Genomic DNA, 17,451 nt, shown 5'->3' with positions numbered 1-17,451 from the left:
GGTTTTGTTAGCGCTTAACCTCGGGATAGGGATTTATCCAGTGGATAGCGTTATCTAACTTTTGAAGGCAAGATGAGCCCTGACAATTAGTTTCAACTCGTGAATTAGAGGGCTTTGCATTTGAAAGGTAAAACCGGTGGGAACTCCCGCCAAATGAAACAGTCGAAGTTTCCACAATTGAAAGGCAACTTACCATTGGTCAGAAAAATTTGTAAAAGTTCGGCACTGCATTCCATCATCAACAGAGCACGGGTGGTTTATAATAAAACCGGTCATCTCAGTGAAAACGGGAAAAGAGGATACGTGTGAAGTTATTCCTTGTTTCCGAAAAAATAGTTGGAAGGAACGACTGGTTTTTTTCACAAGCCTGGGGTGCTTTCCATTATGGCAAACCGACCGGTCAGAGATAAGTGGGAATACCGAAGGAAAATGGAACGACATTTTTCGATTAAACCGGGCCAACCAATAGGAATGGCTCTTGCCACTTTTTATTCCTTTTCCGAATTCCCTAATTAGGGCAAAGAATCGGTTTGTCAATGTTAGGTTTACTGATGTCGTCATGTTCACAATAAGGACATACGCATCGCACACAAGTAGGAGTAACAACTGATTTTTATTGAATATAATGCTTTCTTTTATATGCTCAAATAAAGGCGGGTGGTCTATATACAGTTTCAATCAAGTTCACGTATTTGGCAAAATACCATTATACAAACTACGGTGACTTCCTAAGCGGTTTTCTACTAACGACGGTATAGATAACACATGATTAAACTACTAAAAGTGTTGCGGTTATATATGTGGTTACGTTGGCTAGTAAGTCATGATATTGGAGCACGTATTCTAACAGTCAAAAATGGAACGGCGAATTTCGGTCGGAATATTCCAACCGAAATAAGTGGACCACCTCCAGAGGTGATCCCGAATATTCCGGTCGGAAGAAACCGAAACGGACCTTTCCATTTGATTTCCGACCGAAATCTTTGGCATAATGGCAAGCACCCCTGGGTTCAAAAGCTCAGCAATCACAGAGAGAGACTAAGTCCTAATCGTTCCCAGATCTCTTAACCCCTCATCCGTCAAAATGGCGGCAACTTCATGGAGAAGGTGGCAAAAATTTGGCCAAATAGAGTGGCTGTCAGGAAGAACGAAAACTAAAAGCATCATTCAGATTTATAGAGTATTAAGTACAGAAACCAAACAATCTACCAACAAATTTCCCTGGCCTTGGATTGGCTCTATTGTGTTAGGTGGTTTTCTTGGTTTTGGAATACCAAAACTGTTCAAACACTGCAAATTGAGCGCAAGCGTAGAGGCCAAAGCCGTTCCTAACGAAGGAAATGTATACAATTCTGATTCACCTCCTCGATCAGCCAGATTTAATTTCATTGCTGATGCTGTGGAAAAAGCTGCACCCGCCGTCGTGAACATTGAAGTAACGGGACGACCCGCGGGATTCGTGTTTGGGTCTCACTCCGGTCCCACAAGCGCTGGTTCTGGATTTATTGTTACTGAAGATGGAATGGTTCTTACTAATGCACATGTAGTGGAAAATGCAATGAACGTTAGTGTTAAGTTGAAAGATGGAAGACATTTCAGCGGCACAGTGATTGATATTGATTTAGAAAATGACTTGGCTGCTGTTAAACTTGATTCCAGCAATAAGGCATGTGGTGATCTCTACATAATGCAGTTGTGTCGTCATGAGAAAAATATCAATGCCACTTTCTTACCCCCAGAACCACTCTGATCTTGGAGACCTTCCTCCCAACAAATTGAAATGCCCTCGAACCAAAAAGTAGTGAGTGGGAATTTACTGATGGGTCACTTTTGTGCAGAGTTTTGTTCACTGAAAAACCATCTAGTCTCATAATGTAATTTATGACTGGGAATGGAGGTAGTAAAATATACATGCCCACCAGAGTGATACCACTTCAAACAGCAAAGATTCCAGAAAAAACATAGCTACATGTAACAGTGCTAAACTTGACACTTAGGTGGCTGGAAGCAGTTTCACTATTTTAACACTAAAGAGACCATCTTATTAGAAGGGTTGTCACTACAACATTGTGTCACATAACAGCAATGTTATGATACCATATTAAACACCAATAATTGCTTAACAAAATGTGCCTGCTGTTGTGATGTAATATGTCACTATGGCATCATGAAAGCTCTCCAATAACAACAATATTCCGTCTTTTAAAAAAGTTAAGGTAGCTGTGAATTGGCCCCCAAGAATTTTTAAAACTTTGCTGATAGTTCTATCTCAGATTGCTAATTACCATTCCACAATAAAAAAAATGGGGGTCACCAAGTTCATTTTTGAGATGTAAGCAAGTAAAAACGAAATATAGGGTGTTTTTGGAGAACTTTCATGTTGCCATAGTAACCTATTACGTCACAGTAGTGGACGCATTTTGTTAAGCAATAATTGGTGTTTAAAAGGTACCATAACATTGTTTTTATGTGACACAGTATAGTAGTTATAACCCTTCTAATAATAAGGTCTCTTAAAAGTGGTGAAACTGGTTTCAGCCACCTTAAATAAAGTTATTTATTATTATTATTATTATTATTATTATTATTATTATTATTATTTATTTCAATTAGTTTAACAGACAAAAGGACTTAAGTCCCTTTTACCCCGGAAATTTAAAAGTACTTATTTATTTAAATCATTTTATTTTAATTACTTACCACATTGAAAAAAAGTAAATTCACAAATAGATACAAACACAGAAGAGGTAAAAAAGAAAATTAAAGAACACATTGGTGGCGAGGAGGCCTAAAAGAAACTATTTAGCTTCTTTAAGTTAGGCCCCCCAAACAAAATATCTAGGGCTCGTTGAACCTACAAGTTGGCAACGGAGATTACTAATAATTATTAATTAGATTGTTATATTGGGATTTCTAATGTTGAATTGTTGACACATTGTTGAATTTGTTGAAACAAATTATCGTTCATTAACGAGCACCAGTATCTTATTTGATCATTTCACTTTTTCTTTTTTCTTCAGAACATTAAGTTTCCTACTTTAACTCTTGGTTCATCCTCTTCAATTCGACCTGGAGAGTGGGTTGTGGCAATGGGTAGTCCTCTGCAGCTTAGTAACACAATAACAGCAGGAATTGTCAGTACTGTACATCGAGCAGGAGTGGAGATTGGATTGCCAAACAGGGAGTTGGAATACATCCAGACAGATGCTGCTATTAATGTAAGTTTGAATGATCTGCCTTGTGTTTAGTATGAGTTACAGTTAATTTGAAGGAACTTGTACCTGGATGATGGTGTTACTCTTTGGGGTGGATTAGTTAATGAACAGTAGGGTTTTTGAATGGCCAAAGGAATACAAATTGCAGATTGTACCAGGCTACATGTACATGTAGATAGTATCTGCTGAACAATCAGAATTCTATGAAGGTTGCATGAAGAATTCACTAATTGGTCTGGGCTATATAGTAAAATTAAACAAAGCACTTTAAAGCATTCCTAAAAATGAAGAAAGGAAGATAACCCCATAAGACCACACCGGCCATATTGAACTTTACCTGTTCCAAATATAAACAGAGACAACCAAAGATAAGCACAAAACAAAAAAACTATATGTGTATTATTAACAAAATATCTAAGGACAACAAGACAAGCAAGTATTGAAAATCCTAGTCGATTCTTGATTGGTTCTTTAAAGAGAGAAATAAACAAACATGAGGTAAAGCAGTGCTCTTTTGAGAGGTTGGAATTAGTGAATTCTTTGTGCAACCTTATTATAATTCTGATTGTTCCGTAGCTACAATGTAGCCTGGCACAATCTGCAATTCTATTGCAGGTTGCACTCTGAATTCCCTAATTGGCCTGGTCAAAGCCAGCTCTCACCATGGAGGACTGCTTTGCCAAACGAACTAAAATACTTCGGACGATAATAAAAACGGCTGAACGTCGTTTCTGGGGTTCAATCAGTCACTGGAAGGTAACCCCTTCTGGAATGCATCTCTTAAATCTAATATCTTAGGCCCTGAGATCTGATCGCCTCTTAGAACCTGACAGGACCAACAGCGTAGCACATTTCTTTGTAAGTACACCGATTGGGAGATTACTATCATCCAGGAGGTTTTTCAATTGTTTTGTCACCAATGCAACATCCCAAGTGTCAAGTGTAAGAATATTTCGGTTTGGAAGGGTGCATATTAAAGGCCCCTTTCGTGAATTTGTATACCATGGGATGCTGCCCTGGACTAGCATCCACTGATGGTAAGGTAGAATTTATTGCAGATCTGTAAATATTTAAGGTGGAGTACTGATGAACTGAGTGAAATACGTCTGACAGGAAATCTATCACCTTCATGATACCAAGTTGAAGGGGATCAACTTGCTGTTGATCACACCAGCCCATAAACATTTGGCTCTGAGATTGAATGGGGGAAAAGCATAACTCACTTCTCTTGACCAGGGCTGAGTCAGAGCATTGATCACCTCCGCCTCTGGATGGGGTTTGTAACTGCAAAGCCTTGGAAGTTGGTGATGTATTCTGTTTGCAAAAAGGTTGATCATACACTGACCCAGTTTGGTCATTAGCATCTGGAAGTATCTCTTGTTCAGATGCCAATCAGAAGAGTCTAGCTTGGCCCTTGATTTCCTGTCTGCTATAGTGTTGAGACAACCTGGAATGTTATTCTCCTTTGCAGACACCAACTCCACAGATGTCTTGCATAGCGATCAAGTAGGTTGCCCCCCCCCTCCATTTTGTTGATATAGGCTATTGTTCTGGTATTGTCTATCTGAATTAATACATGGACATTCTGAAGTGTTTTGGTGAAGGCTTTCATTGCAAAGGATGCTACCAAGAGCTCCTTGCAGTTGATATCAAGGTTGTGTTCTTCTTGTGTCCATGTGCCCCTGGTAACTGTCCCATTGCTTACAGCTCCCCACCCTGAGTTGGAGGGGTCTGATTGAATTACTAGATGTGGTAGGAAGTTCGGAATGGGGCACCCATTGGCAAGGGAGAGACTGTCCAACCACCATCGGAGGTTGTCTAAGGTATGGAGACCTAGAGAAACTTGTACATGGTTGGGTAACTGATCGTGTGTTGCGCTGTTCTTCAAATGTTGAATCTCCCGGTAATAGAGGGGGGATGGAAGAACTGCGATCTTGCAGGAAGTCAACATTCCTATAATGTGCAAAATTGGCTCAAAGAAGCTACTCATCTGCTTACCAGATGGCAACATTCCTTCTGAATCGCAACAGCCTTCTCTTCTGGGAGGAGAAAGCTCAATTTTTGTTCACAGAGTCCACAATAATTCCCAGCAATTCAATGACCTGCACAGCAAGGAAAATGGATTTCTCCAGATTTATCACAAATCCTGGATTCTCTAGAATGTACTTTAGACTCAGGATGTCTTCCCTGGCACCCTGTGAGGTGCTGCTTTTCATAATGAGCATGTCCTCCAAATAAGCTATCATCTGGACACCCATTTTTCTTAGCATACCCACAATTGGTGTGACTACCTTGGTGAAAGCGCGAGGGGCTGATGTTAGCCTGAATGGGAGACAAGTGAATAGGCCATTTCCGAGTTCATGTTTGCCTCCTCTTCAAAGCGAGTCTAAGTGTGAAGTTTTTGTGATGGTAATTAGTTTTACTTTACATATGAAAGAAAACTAATTATCATAAGAAAAACTTCGCACTTAGACTCGCCTTAAAGAGGAGGCAGACATGAACTCGGAAATGGCCTATTGATAAGTTCTCCCTCTGAATTGATTTAGCGGGTGAATTTCTGAGACCTGGCATGGAGAGGGATGTTGAAATATGCATCCTTCAGGTTGAGTTTGCATATGAAATCCCCTGGTCCCAAAAGGTCTGAAACTGTTTTCAAGTCTTCCATTTTGAAATAGGAGTATGTCACAAACTTGTTGAAGTTTGCGAGATTGATTACCAGCTGTTGGCCAGCTCCGCCCTTTTTTGCCACAAGAAAGAGATTACTGTAGAATCCCACACTAGGGATAAAAGGTACCTCTAAAGTAATTAGTTAGTTAGTTAGTAACTAACTTTATTTACCCACATATTGCAAATGAGCAAAAGCTCGTTTGAATGCAAATGTTTATCAAACCTTTTGAAAATTTCTTATCTCTTCCACCACTAGCAGGGTCTCTGCATGTGACAGTACCGGGAGACAAGGGATTCTGGACTGCTAAGGGCAGTCCAGTAGTTTTACTTCATAACTCTAAATGGCCTTTCTTTACCCTCGGATTTTAGAGTAGCTTGGTGTAGCTAATATCTCCAAGCATTTACCCTCCCAACCATGATACACCACAGAAGACAGACCACAACACCAGGAACTACATGCCCTACTCTTTGCGACAAGTGTGTGGGTTCTTTTATGGATGGGTCTTGTGTAATTAGTTGCGAACTCTGAATTCTGCAATCTCCCTGCCACTTTCAGCAAATGAATGCTCTCTGGTTGAGTAGGAAAATGGAAAATCATATCTAGGGAACTTACCTGGGAACTTGATTGTGTAAATTGTTGAAGACTGGCGGTACTAGAGACTTCTTCCTGGGGTACTTGTAACAGAATTGGTCTGAGTAGTCGCTTGCCGGTTCCTGTTTTCCCCTGAAGGGAGTCTTCTGAAAAGGCAGATGCTCATGAGATGATGGGTCCTGGCCTTGGTAGCGTCGAAGGACCCTTTAAATGACTGAGCTCTGGCCTGTCTGTAAGAAGCTTTGCCTTTAGCTGAGCTTGAGTGCTTTTTAGAGTGGACTGACTTGGAAACCTTTTCGGCGAGATCACCCACAAAATTAAGTTCAGAAGCCCAAAAAGGTAAGACTGCATAGGGTGAGAATGTTTTGCTAGTTGAGTTACATCTGTCATGTTACAAGATTTAACAATTTCTTGTCGACGTTGCATGTTGATTGAGGGTTATTACCCTGTGCCCAAGCAAATGGAGGCTCTTAAGAATAAGGTCTATAACTGAATGTTCAGTTACTGAACCAGGGTCAGACTGCAGGTGCTGTAACAAAATATTTAACTGCAAGTTCTGCTCCCAACACAGTTGGCTCAGGCTATCTCTTCCACCGACCAAAACAAGCCAGCAATTAAGCTCTGGAACTGAAAGAGCTGGCACGTCAGGTTTTGGGAATTGTTTACAAAGTTCCACATGGAACTTGTCCTCCAGCAGGGTTCAGAAATATATGCCTAAGATATCTTTCAGCTGTTGACAACATGTCCACAAGGAATACTTCGAGTTAAACGAGCCTGCCAGTGGAGGAGCTTCATTTGAAACTGGTACTTCACCAGTTCGTGAAGATTTCTTTTTCGCATCTTGCAGAGCTGCCTGAAAGGGATCCGCACGGCCCTCAGTCAAGGAAAGAGGCTGCTGTTTTGATTGCTTTCCTGACACATCACTAGGGGTATGAACGCTCAAAGTACCACAGTTCATGAAGTTCTGCGATTGTTCAACTGGAAAGCCACCCAATGCAAGGCGGACAGAGCCCAAGTTTTCCAACTCTTTTGTGGTAAAATCTTTATCTCAAGACCAAGAGCGTTGTTTGCAGAATCGTTTTGTGGCCTTTTTGGTGGCCTTTTTGGTGGAGGTGCAACAGAGACATCTGGTTCAATGGCTCCCCTTAGGGAGTTTAGAACTTCTCCATGTCCCTTTTATGCCACAGCAGAAGACCCTTCTTCGGCTCCACGTTCAATGTCATTTTTGTCTTGAAGTCAGACTGAACTCGTAGGATCATCACGCTTGTCAGGACTTTCAGCTGACTCTGAATAGTCTGAGTCAGATTCCGACATTTTCCACCAGATTAATGACGAATAACAGTAAGAAATAATCAGAGAATGAAAACACAAAACTGACTTCGCTTTACAAAGCGAAATATGGCCGGCATGGTGGTGGCGACCCATGGCCTTATGGGGTCATCTCTCTTTTCTGGGATGATACCTTCCTTTTTGGGAAATAATGCTTTAATGGGTACAGGGCTTCCATGTTGACGAGTAAAATCGTCTGGCATTAGACAGAGTAAAATCTGTAAGTGTCAATTGGCATTTATGGCAGTGAAAGGGTGAAATTGTAAATTGACCAGCAATGAGTGACCTGTGGAATGTGACCTGTGTTTTAGACCCGCCGCGCAAAAGCTCTGTAAATTAGAAATTTTTAGATCTAATAAAGAATTGTTGTTGTGGACCTACAGGTCTTTTACATATCAATACTCTAAGTCGTAATGTTTATAAAATAATATTAATTAAAGCAAAAAAACCCCCTTATTTTCAAACCTATGATAAGACCCATAACTGTTAAGGGTTATTTTTAGTACTATTACAACCTATCTCAAATAACATTTGGCAATGGTGTGTCTCGAAATCAAATCCATGTCACACAACTGAAAGACAATGACGATCATTCTTATGATACGCCAACCCTGCTTGCCAAATTAATGTTAATCTTCTGTTGAAACAATCACTAAATTTAGGGCAAATGCTTATATGTAAAATGCTTTCGACTTGATAATGCATGAAAATGACATCTGCACTACTTGTTTTTAGTTTGGCTTACAAAATTTTAATTTTATCCTCAAGATGAGACACAATTCCGAGTTATGTGTATGAGTCCATGTGAAATAATGGACATGACGTCAAGGAGAGTTATAATCATAAATGATGTCAATTTTTTTATAGATTGGAAACTCTGGAGGACCTCTTGTCAACTTGGTAAATCTGTTTATTTTGTATTAGCTGGCATTTTTTTTTAAAGTATGCAACACTTGACAACTGAGTAATTAAAAAAATTCAAAATGGTTTCGAAGGTTAATTTGGAACTAAAAGACTTTTGTGGACTTTTATTTATGGCTTATAGGATGGAATGATTATGAGATAAGGGAGGGCTCACATGTTCATTGGGAAAAGCCTTAAATAAATAGGCATATTGTTCACAGTAATCTCACAATGGCGGTTTACTTTGTGCAGATGTTATTTTTTTGTAATTAGCTGTGCTGTTTACATTCACTGTCAATTCCTAGTCCTATTGTTCCCCCCCCCCCCCCCCCCTCATTTATATCACATCCACTAGCAGTTTCTGATGGAGGATGTTCATCTGAAAATCAAGTTTTCTTCAAAATAACAGTGGAGGGAAGCATTTAAAAAAGGAAACATATACTGTAATCTCTATGTACCAGTTGTTTGAATGGTGATGACTATTCGTTTCCCAATGCATGCCATGTCATGCATCTTTTATTCACAAGAGAAGGATTAAATCTCCTGATTCTTGTCAGATTGCCTATGTTGGGAAAACCACAGGTACTCCAAGCCACCGTTGTATTTTGAGTGTCACAATCCACAATTATAAGGGTTTGTATGGGAATTTACAAACATGTTTTAGGAGTTGAAAATATAGAACATGAAGTGAACAAAAAGGCCTTATACCTTGTCTTCTCAATACCTTATCAGTGTTTTGGTGGCATCCTTTGCCCATTTCAGGGCTATTTCAATGGGTTGTAGGCTTGCTGTTTTCCTCTCTCTAGCTCCCAATCTTGCTAGTTTGAGCACTCTGGCGTGGCTTAGATGTACCACATGTGTGGGACATTTGGGGTCACTTTTAAGGCTTAATTAATGTCTATCATAGACATCAGCACTGCAGTTATATGTATACAGAGGAAACCAGCAAACCTACAACCCACTGGAATTGCACCATAGGGTTGTAGGCTTGCTGTTTTCCTCTCCCTGTATATTATTGTATTGAGAGAGAGCAAAACAGGGGACCTTCACCCATTGGAAATGCGCTGAAATGGCCAAAGTATGCCGTGTCAAGAAGACAAGGCATTTTTGTCCCATATATTTGTTTGTTGTTTGTTTTGTTTGTTTGTTTGTTTGTTTTGTCCCATTATTTTTCGACTCCGAAACACGTTTTTAAATTCCCATAAAAACTGGAACTTCACAATTTATACCATTGCAATTGCATAACTGATCCTGGCACGCAAATTACAAACATTAGCTTGGGGTGTCTGTGGAAAAACACACCATATCTGTTTTTTAATTGGCTTGATAGTTGTTGTTTTTTTCTTGTGAACAGCACCACCCACCTTTTGAACAAGCCTGCTATTTATGTTTTTAAATGTTTCTAGGACGGCCATGTTATTGGTATAAATGCAATAACCATGCGATTTGCAGCTGGAATTTCCTTTTCCATTCCAATCGATTCTGCCAAAGGCTTCCTTTCAAAATCAATAGAAAAAGCCAGGAGTGGAGACTACAGAAGCAGAAATACAAAAAGGCGGCTGGCACCATATCAGCGCTGGTACATTGGGATTACCATGTTGACACTTACACCACAGATCCTTGATGAACTGAGACGGAGAGACCAAAGATTTCATGAAGTTACACATGGGGTGCTTGTTGCACAAATAAATTATGGATCCCCAGCACATAGGCAAGTGCTTGACCACTTTTTAAACAAATTTAGAATTCTTATCCTTGGCTACTGAAAATGAAAATGCACCCAATTGTGTGGTTCCAGAAAATATCCATACCCCTCCCACGGAGGGTTACGGAAATTCCGAGGGGTAGAGGGGTCTTAAAGAGGCAAATTTCCGAAGGGGAGGGGGGTGCATAAAAAGCCTTTTCTTCCAGAGGGTTTGAAATGCGATCGCATAAACACTTAAATACGTACTTTTCCAATTGATTCTTCAAGGTAACCAAGAAAACTGGAAAATTCTATCCGTTGAAATAAACGTAAGATTCCTTCTCATATATTTTCCACTATTATTCCGCCGCCAGAAGACACAGATAGCACTGAGAAACTCCCCTGAGCAGCAAGTTCGACGTGAAGTAAAAAAAAAATGGCCGACTTTTAAAGATCTTTAAAGCTTGTTTTTAGCTTGAACGCATCTGTTGCTTTTCCAGATGGCATTATTTGTGCAGTCAGTTGATTGAGATCATTTGTTTATACTCATGTTCTTCCCTTTCAGTACAAAATTCTCGCGAATTTCGAACCTTCGATAACCAGGTTATGAAATAGTTTCATCGTTATCCGTGTAGTTACGAGTTTGTAAATGTTAGCAAAGTCGATAATTTCAGTGCCATAATTTTGTCCTGCCGTATTTGTAGCCGTCGACGGCGATGAGAGACAGCGAAGGTTTCATTTGGTTGTTTAGTTTCCGGATTGAACTTGAAAAGTATGTTTCACACATGAAATGTGAGACCAGTTGAAAAATCCTAAGGAATAAAAAATGTAGTACTGTCATTTACAAACTACAGAGACAAAGCGTATAACTTTATTGAAGTGTTCTTGGTGAAAGACAAAAATTTAAGCGACATTTAATAAACAGGTGTTGAAAAAAACATGTTGCGTGACGGCTTATGATTCCCGCTGATAAGCGAAGTCAGTTCACAGCAACACACACGAAAAATAATGTAAACAGTACGGTTCACAAATTATACTACTGTGGATAAAAATTACACCCGCAACATAAAAAAATATCATGGAGATTAGCACTGAGGTATTTTCCCGAGTTTTGCTGTGACAGCAAAAATAACTCTGCAATAAATAGTTTCCTGTGTGTGCAACGTAATTTGATATGTTGTTTTGACTACGCATAAATTTAAACTTCGACTGGGTTACAAAACGCATACGATAGACTTAAAATAGCGCCAACTTTCAATTCTTTTTTTTGATTTTTGAATGAATTTACTTCTTTTAATTGAACAGAGAAAAGGTCAGCTAGTTGCCAGGACATTAAAGGGTTAAATAAGCTCAGTTGTTAGTTTGAACATTTCAAAGCGTCTGTAAATACGTCTAGAATTTCCACGGTCGTTTTTGGGAGAATGAAATTTTTATTACAGCTCTTATTACAGTCTCCTTTTTTCCAAGGGGTATGGGGGACCAAGTGGAAAAATCATGGAAATTCCAGGGGGTGGGGGGAGTAACGTGAAGCCCTCTGGAACGGAAAATCCAGTGGGGTGGGGGGTCAAACTGGAAAAAACCCTCCGTGGGGGGGGTATGGATATTTTCTGGAACCACACATTTCAAATCTCTTTTCTTCTAAATGTTTGATGTTTTACTGATTATTTATCATTTGTAAAGGCTACAAATAAATTTCTATTTCAAAAAGTTAGACGTTTGAACTCTTAGTGTAATGGTCTGCCATTGCATTGTCAATGTATGAGTGATTTAGCTTTCATAACTAGAGTTTCAGGCTATTTAAGATGTGTTACAGATACATAATAATTTGTACAGTGCATTCTTAATCAGGTGAGTCTTTGAAGTCGGTTTTGAACTTGAATAAATACCGGTTATGACAGACCATAAAATCCAAAACTATTAAAAAAAAAAAACCTTTGGATTAAGGACTAAACTTAAAGGTCAAACTTTTACAGTTGGGTGTTACACAAACAAAGGTCATCAATTTGAAGGAAAAAGGAATTTTCATACTTACATGTACACCAGACCCATTTTTGCCAATTTTTATTTTTAATGCTCCTTACAAGTAAGCAAAACTTTTCCATGTCAAAGCTAGTGACAAAGGGCAGATTTCTTTAGAAGTAGCTCTGATGGTGTTTAATCCATGGTGTTTACTTTCTGTCCTCATGATAGATGATAATAATAATGATGATCCATAATGATTTTCTATTAACCCATTGACTCCCAGGGGTTCCCCATTGACAAGTAAAATCGTCTGGCGTTAGACAGAGTAAAATACTAGGTCTGGCCAGTTTGGACGTCAAAGGGTTAATGGGGACATCCCAATTATTTCAATCTTTCAGAGCTGGCCTACGATCAGGTGACGTTATCACCAAAATAAATAGCCATGCAACAGAATCATCCATGCAAGTTCACCAGCATGTGCGTAAGGGAGGAACACTCCAAATGGAGGTTACCAGAGGTGAACAAACTCTGCATTTTACAGTCCATCCTGAAGTTGTGGGATAGCTGCATCAAAACATTTTTATCAGTGTTTAGCACCAATAAAAAATGGTGAACTTACAATAATGAGGTTGACAAGGTTTATCTTTTTCTAAGCTTTGATCATAAATTATTTGGAAAAAATAAGTTGTGACAGAGGGTAATGTTGTTGAAATTTGGGGCGACCGCAGTCGAAGGCAACCCGAAGGCTCCTTTTTCAATGCTTCTACCATGACTTGCGGCATCTACCGCAACTCATGGCAGGGGTCTGTTCAGTAATAGATCACAAGAGACGTCAAAATGTGGTAAGAACATCAGTGACACGTGAGATACTTTTTTGTTCTTACCACATTTTGACATCATCTGTGATCTATTACTGAACATATGCGCAGAAACATGGAATCTATTACTTTGTTAAAATTTAATAGATCACCTCTTTGGTTTATTACTAATCAGATACATGTACGTGTAAGTTGCAAATGGACTCTATTTGTTGGACATGAAAATGTGCCACAAAAGGTGTGGCATGTTAGGCTTCTAATAGCCATTTTTCATTCATCCATTGGTGCAATAAAAAGCCCTTATCTGTCCTTACTATGGTATCAGTCACCTTTTATTGACAGGGAAATATAAGAGTCACCTTACTATTTTTTATAAATTAAACTGTTACTGGCCAGAACTATAAAAGAACATCAGGGGTTCATACAGTATGTTTAAAAAATCACATCACACACTGTATGCACTGGAGTCAGACATAATATACGGTACACATATTTCCTTTTTCTGGGCCAAATTTTAGAAAATCTTGCAACAAGAACATAATATGCCTCCCAGTACCTCAAAAGACACACATGAAGTCCGAATTGAGGCCTTTGCTCAGAAAAAGGGTTTTGAGTAATTTGTTCAACGCTTGTTGTAAACTATAGCTTCAAAGAATAAATACCCACTCAATAGTTTCTGTCAGGATTTTTTATTACAAATTTCATTACCCATCCATACCAATGCATCTTTCTCATCTACCTGAAAACAATATAATGCTTGGAAACTTTCAATAAAATGAGGAACCTATCATTGTGTCTGTGAATGGAGTCTACCACTATCCGTCTACACAGGAAACCCTAAAGTCTTTTGTTCTCCCTTCTTGAAGCCCATTCTCAAGGAAAGGGTTGCAAATGAGGTGTGCTTGTTTATTGTAAACAGTAGCTCCCCACAAAACTTTTTTGTAAAAAGTATCTATGTTAAGACACATTGAGACCAATGTATTTTCCGAAGTGCCTGTCTTCATATAATGCAAAATGCTTGGAAACTCTGTAAAAAGCTGTAACCTAGGGTTGTTTCTGTTTTCATCAGTCAAATTACTAAGCATGATGTAGCAACTTGATACATTACTGATTATGTAATGTATCAAGACCTTATCAAAGAAAATGTAGTTGTGTGGATGTGTCATTAGCCATCAGTAATTTGATATGACATGGCTAAACATTCATCATTTATCCATAAGATAATATTAAATTATGGCTGTTGTGTATTTATTTGTTTTAACTTTGAAATGCCAATAAAAGCAGTTTGAATCTTGTGTTATGGCAAAAGAATGACCTAAGGAACTGATTATAATTATAATTTGTGGTACAATTTCATTGTCACATCTTTTTAAACACCATATTACACTATCAATATCAGAAAATATTTCCACTCTCATTACATTTTCTGCATCAAGGCCTAGCCAAACGCACGCAATATTTCAACGCAACATACATCATCACATCACTGCCGCTCTACATGAGCATGGCGGTCCAAATGAGGTTTGTCCAGGCAGCTAGCCAGAAGGCTGCCCCTGTTTCAGCGCTTCAACACAATATGTTGCATACATTTGGCCAACCTGTTGCGATACATGTAGGTTGCAACTTGTTGGATGATGTTGTTGGATCAAATTTGAAAAACAGTCAACATTTTGGGATGTTGCATGATGTAGTACACGTTTGGCCACGCTCACACAACGTGGTAGCACTAGGGGCTGGGGCACAAACATGGACATGTTGTGTTGAAAATGTTGCAACAATGTTGGGAGCGTTTGGCCAGGCCTTCAGTATTTATTTTACCTCTAACCAAATTTGCACAGAAGCAAACTACCGGTAATATATTATTTTGGCAAACTGGACGTTAGAAATTGGCTGTGCCTCTGTTGTGAAATAAACCTGTTTCTAAAATGCCCATAAAAATTAAACAAGGAAAAAAATATTGCATTTGAGAATAATTTGTAGTAAGGAAAAACTAGGTGTGCAAATTCAAGTTGAAAGACAATAATGTTTGAATTCTCAATCAGCATGCAACAAAGTGCACAGCACATGATCAGTTGGTACTGTCATGCAGGGTTGGTCTCTTAAAATTCGTCATTTTGGTTGTGAAGGAAATCTGTCTCTACACTGATCGGAGTTCTTCCTTGGTCATGTCACCGACCTTGCACTCTTTCTGTAGCTTTAACAAATGCAATTGCTGCCACTTCCTGTGGCACAAAGAAACAAAATGAAAAGTTAAAAGGCACAAGTAAAGATTAAGTCCTTTTGTGAGTCCCCAGTTCAACTTCTTGTCTTGAATTGTAAAATTTGTCACATTTATTTGTATCCAATGCTACACTAGCCTAGAAAAGTCCCTAAAGGAAGTGTTCAATTGTCGTTGTTGATATCATCTTGGCATTATCACTGTCAACCAGTCCAACAAAAAAAAAGACTTAAGGAAAAAAATTCACCTTGCAGAATTCCTCCAATACTATTGCAGCTTCAAGAAGATTACTTTCACTCAAACTAGGAAAGGATAAAAGGGCATTATTATTGTTATTATCCTTCCAAATAAAGAAAAAACCAAACAAACAGCATCTTGCATACATGTATATATGTAACATAATTTTGAAGAATCTGTTGTTGGGCTCACACCATATTTTACATGGCAAACTGTTTTATCCTAAAATTTAAAAAGGATATTCAATAAAATTTATTTCAGTTCCACCAAGCAGTGCAAAACACGAGCAACTCTATTACATTTATTTTGGCATTTTTGGCCAAGCACCAGGAAATATGATATGCTATACTACATGTAGATCCTAGAAACATGGCTCCAGCTTTAAGTAGCCCATCCTACAAGGCTACACGATATGAACTTGCCAACGCACATTACATTAGGAGACAAAATCTCTAGTGCTGCAGAAATAGTTATGATGGCTGCAGGGGCTGTGCTCATTGTAATTCTTAATTGATTTCTTGAATTCTTATTTCATAGTTTTTTCATATATGTATATATGACTTAATTTTAGAATTTAGCGCATAGTATTTCTTTGTAAATAATTTTATCTATTATTATTATTTGTGTCCCCACATTATTATGGGATATCTCCCAAACTAGAAGGTTCTGACACAGTAATAAAGTTTCTACTACTACCGGTACTATTTCCGTTTATTTATATTCATTTGAATGCCTCAAATTCACATTTATTGGGACAATAAAATTTAATAACAATAGTACTTCTGCCAAGTTTCAGGGGGTACATGCCACCTCAGAAAATTCATGGATTCAGACTACTATTGATGTCAAATGCAAGATTACTTCACTGTACCACACAGTTTGTGGAAAGAAAAAAAAGTCCAATTATTTCAACATTTGATTGACTCTCAAATCCTTGTAAGCTCTCCACAAGTGCAATGTTCCACCTGGTGCTCACCTCTTCTTGAATATTACTGTTCTTAGAATTCACTAACCCATTGACACCTGGACTGCTCCCATTGAAGAGTAAAAATGTCTGGTGTTAGACAGAGTAAAAGCTATCAAGTCCCATTCCTAGCCGTCAATCGGTTAATTAATCATTTTGAAGCTTTGAGGGCTGGATCATAGCGCAAGGATTAGAGAATGATAAGAATTTTTCAGCTTCACTTGAGATAAAAAGGTTCTTCTGAAATGTGGATTTTGCAGTATTTACTCTGGATTAAAGTTAGGTTAGTCATCATTATTTGGTAGCCTGTATGTACCTTTTGGTTTCAGGTAGCATTGCCATTCCCATTAATTGTCTTCTAACAGCAATAACATTTCGTTGAAAGTTTGGTAGTCTTTGTATTCTTCCCTTAAGATCTTGTATTACCTGTAGTTAACCAAGAAGGTTGAAGCATTATAAGTCATTTATTGACAAAGGAACGCATTTTGCATTTTGTTAACCAGTTCCACAGACATGTATAGAGGATATTATGAACAACTTGAAAATCTGCCCTAATTAGCCAATGCCAAAATACCATAATACTCTGTTTGTCGCTCCAAAATTTTGCATAAGCATTATTTTTATTTCTCTTGGAACTTACATTTATAATGAATGGTCCCAAGAGAAACTGGAAACCATGCTTATGCAAGATTTTGGAGGGGCAAACACAGAGTATTATGGTATTTTTGATGCTGGCAAATTTATCACAATGACTATAATAAACCTCTCCTGTGACCTGCAGAAAGAAGAAACTGACAAGACTGATAAGATATTTTCCGTATTAAATTCTAAGCAAGAAACCAAACATTAATTTTCATTTTAG

The 17,451-nt window shown here is 38.5% G+C and overlaps 2 protein-coding genes across 4 annotated transcripts in view; one reads left to right on the top strand and one right to left on the bottom strand.

Annotated features, from left to right (window-relative positions):
* The first annotated feature begins 810 nt into the window (after positions 1-810).
* On the top strand, positions 811-14,481 carry LOC138007281 (serine protease HTRA2, mitochondrial-like). 2 transcript variants are annotated; one of them, XM_068854092.1, is made up of 5 exons: positions 816-1,666; positions 3,021-3,218; positions 8,671-8,703; positions 10,113-10,417; positions 12,751-14,481. In XM_068854092.1, the coding sequence occupies exons 1-5, from the start codon at positions 1,085-1,087 to the stop codon at positions 12,914-12,916; spliced, it is 1,284 nt and encodes a 427-aa protein (XP_068710193.1). In that variant the 5' UTR covers positions 816-1,084; the 3' UTR covers positions 12,917-14,481. The 2 variants fall into 2 exon arrangements, with proteins under 2 accessions (XP_068710194.1, XP_068710193.1); XM_068854093.1 differs by lacking the exon at positions 8,671-8,703 and having other exon boundaries at positions 811-1,666.
* LOC138007279 (FHF complex subunit HOOK interacting protein 2A-like) overlaps positions 13,839-17,451 on the bottom strand; it is a 32,873-nt gene continuing 29,260 nt past the window's right edge. For both annotated transcript variants that reach the window (XM_068854087.1, XM_068854088.1), the window contains 3 exons: positions 16,906-17,015; positions 15,636-15,690; positions 13,839-15,392 (listed from right to left, as the gene is read on the bottom strand). In XM_068854087.1, the coding sequence (XP_068710188.1) occupies positions 15,339-15,392; positions 15,636-15,690; positions 16,906-17,015 (219 nt within the window). In that variant the 3' untranslated portion in view covers positions 13,839-15,338. The remainder of the gene's footprint in view (positions 15,393-15,635; positions 15,691-16,905; positions 17,016-17,451) is intronic.

Source organism: Montipora foliosa, chromosome 6 (assembly GCF_036669935.1).
Source record: "Montipora foliosa isolate CH-2021 chromosome 6, ASM3666993v2, whole genome shotgun sequence".
Classification (NCBI taxonomy): domain Eukaryota; kingdom Metazoa; phylum Cnidaria; class Anthozoa; order Scleractinia; family Acroporidae; genus Montipora; species Montipora foliosa.
Note: the sequence above shows the minus strand (reverse complement) of the source record. Positions and strands in the feature narration are given on the sequence as shown.

Coding starts and splice junctions, on each gene's coding strand:
- LOC138007281 (XM_068854092.1), top strand. CDS start 1,085: ATGGCGGCAACTTCATGGAGAAGGTGGCAAAAATTTGGCCAAATAGAG. Junction 3,219..8,670: donor AGACAGATGCTGCTATTAAT/GTAAGTTTGAAT, acceptor ATTTTTTTATAG/ATTGGAAACTCTGGAGGACC. Junction 10,418..12,750: donor TATGGATCCCCAGCACATAG/GCAAGTGCTTGA, acceptor TCAATCTTTCAG/AGCTGGCCTACGATCAGGTG.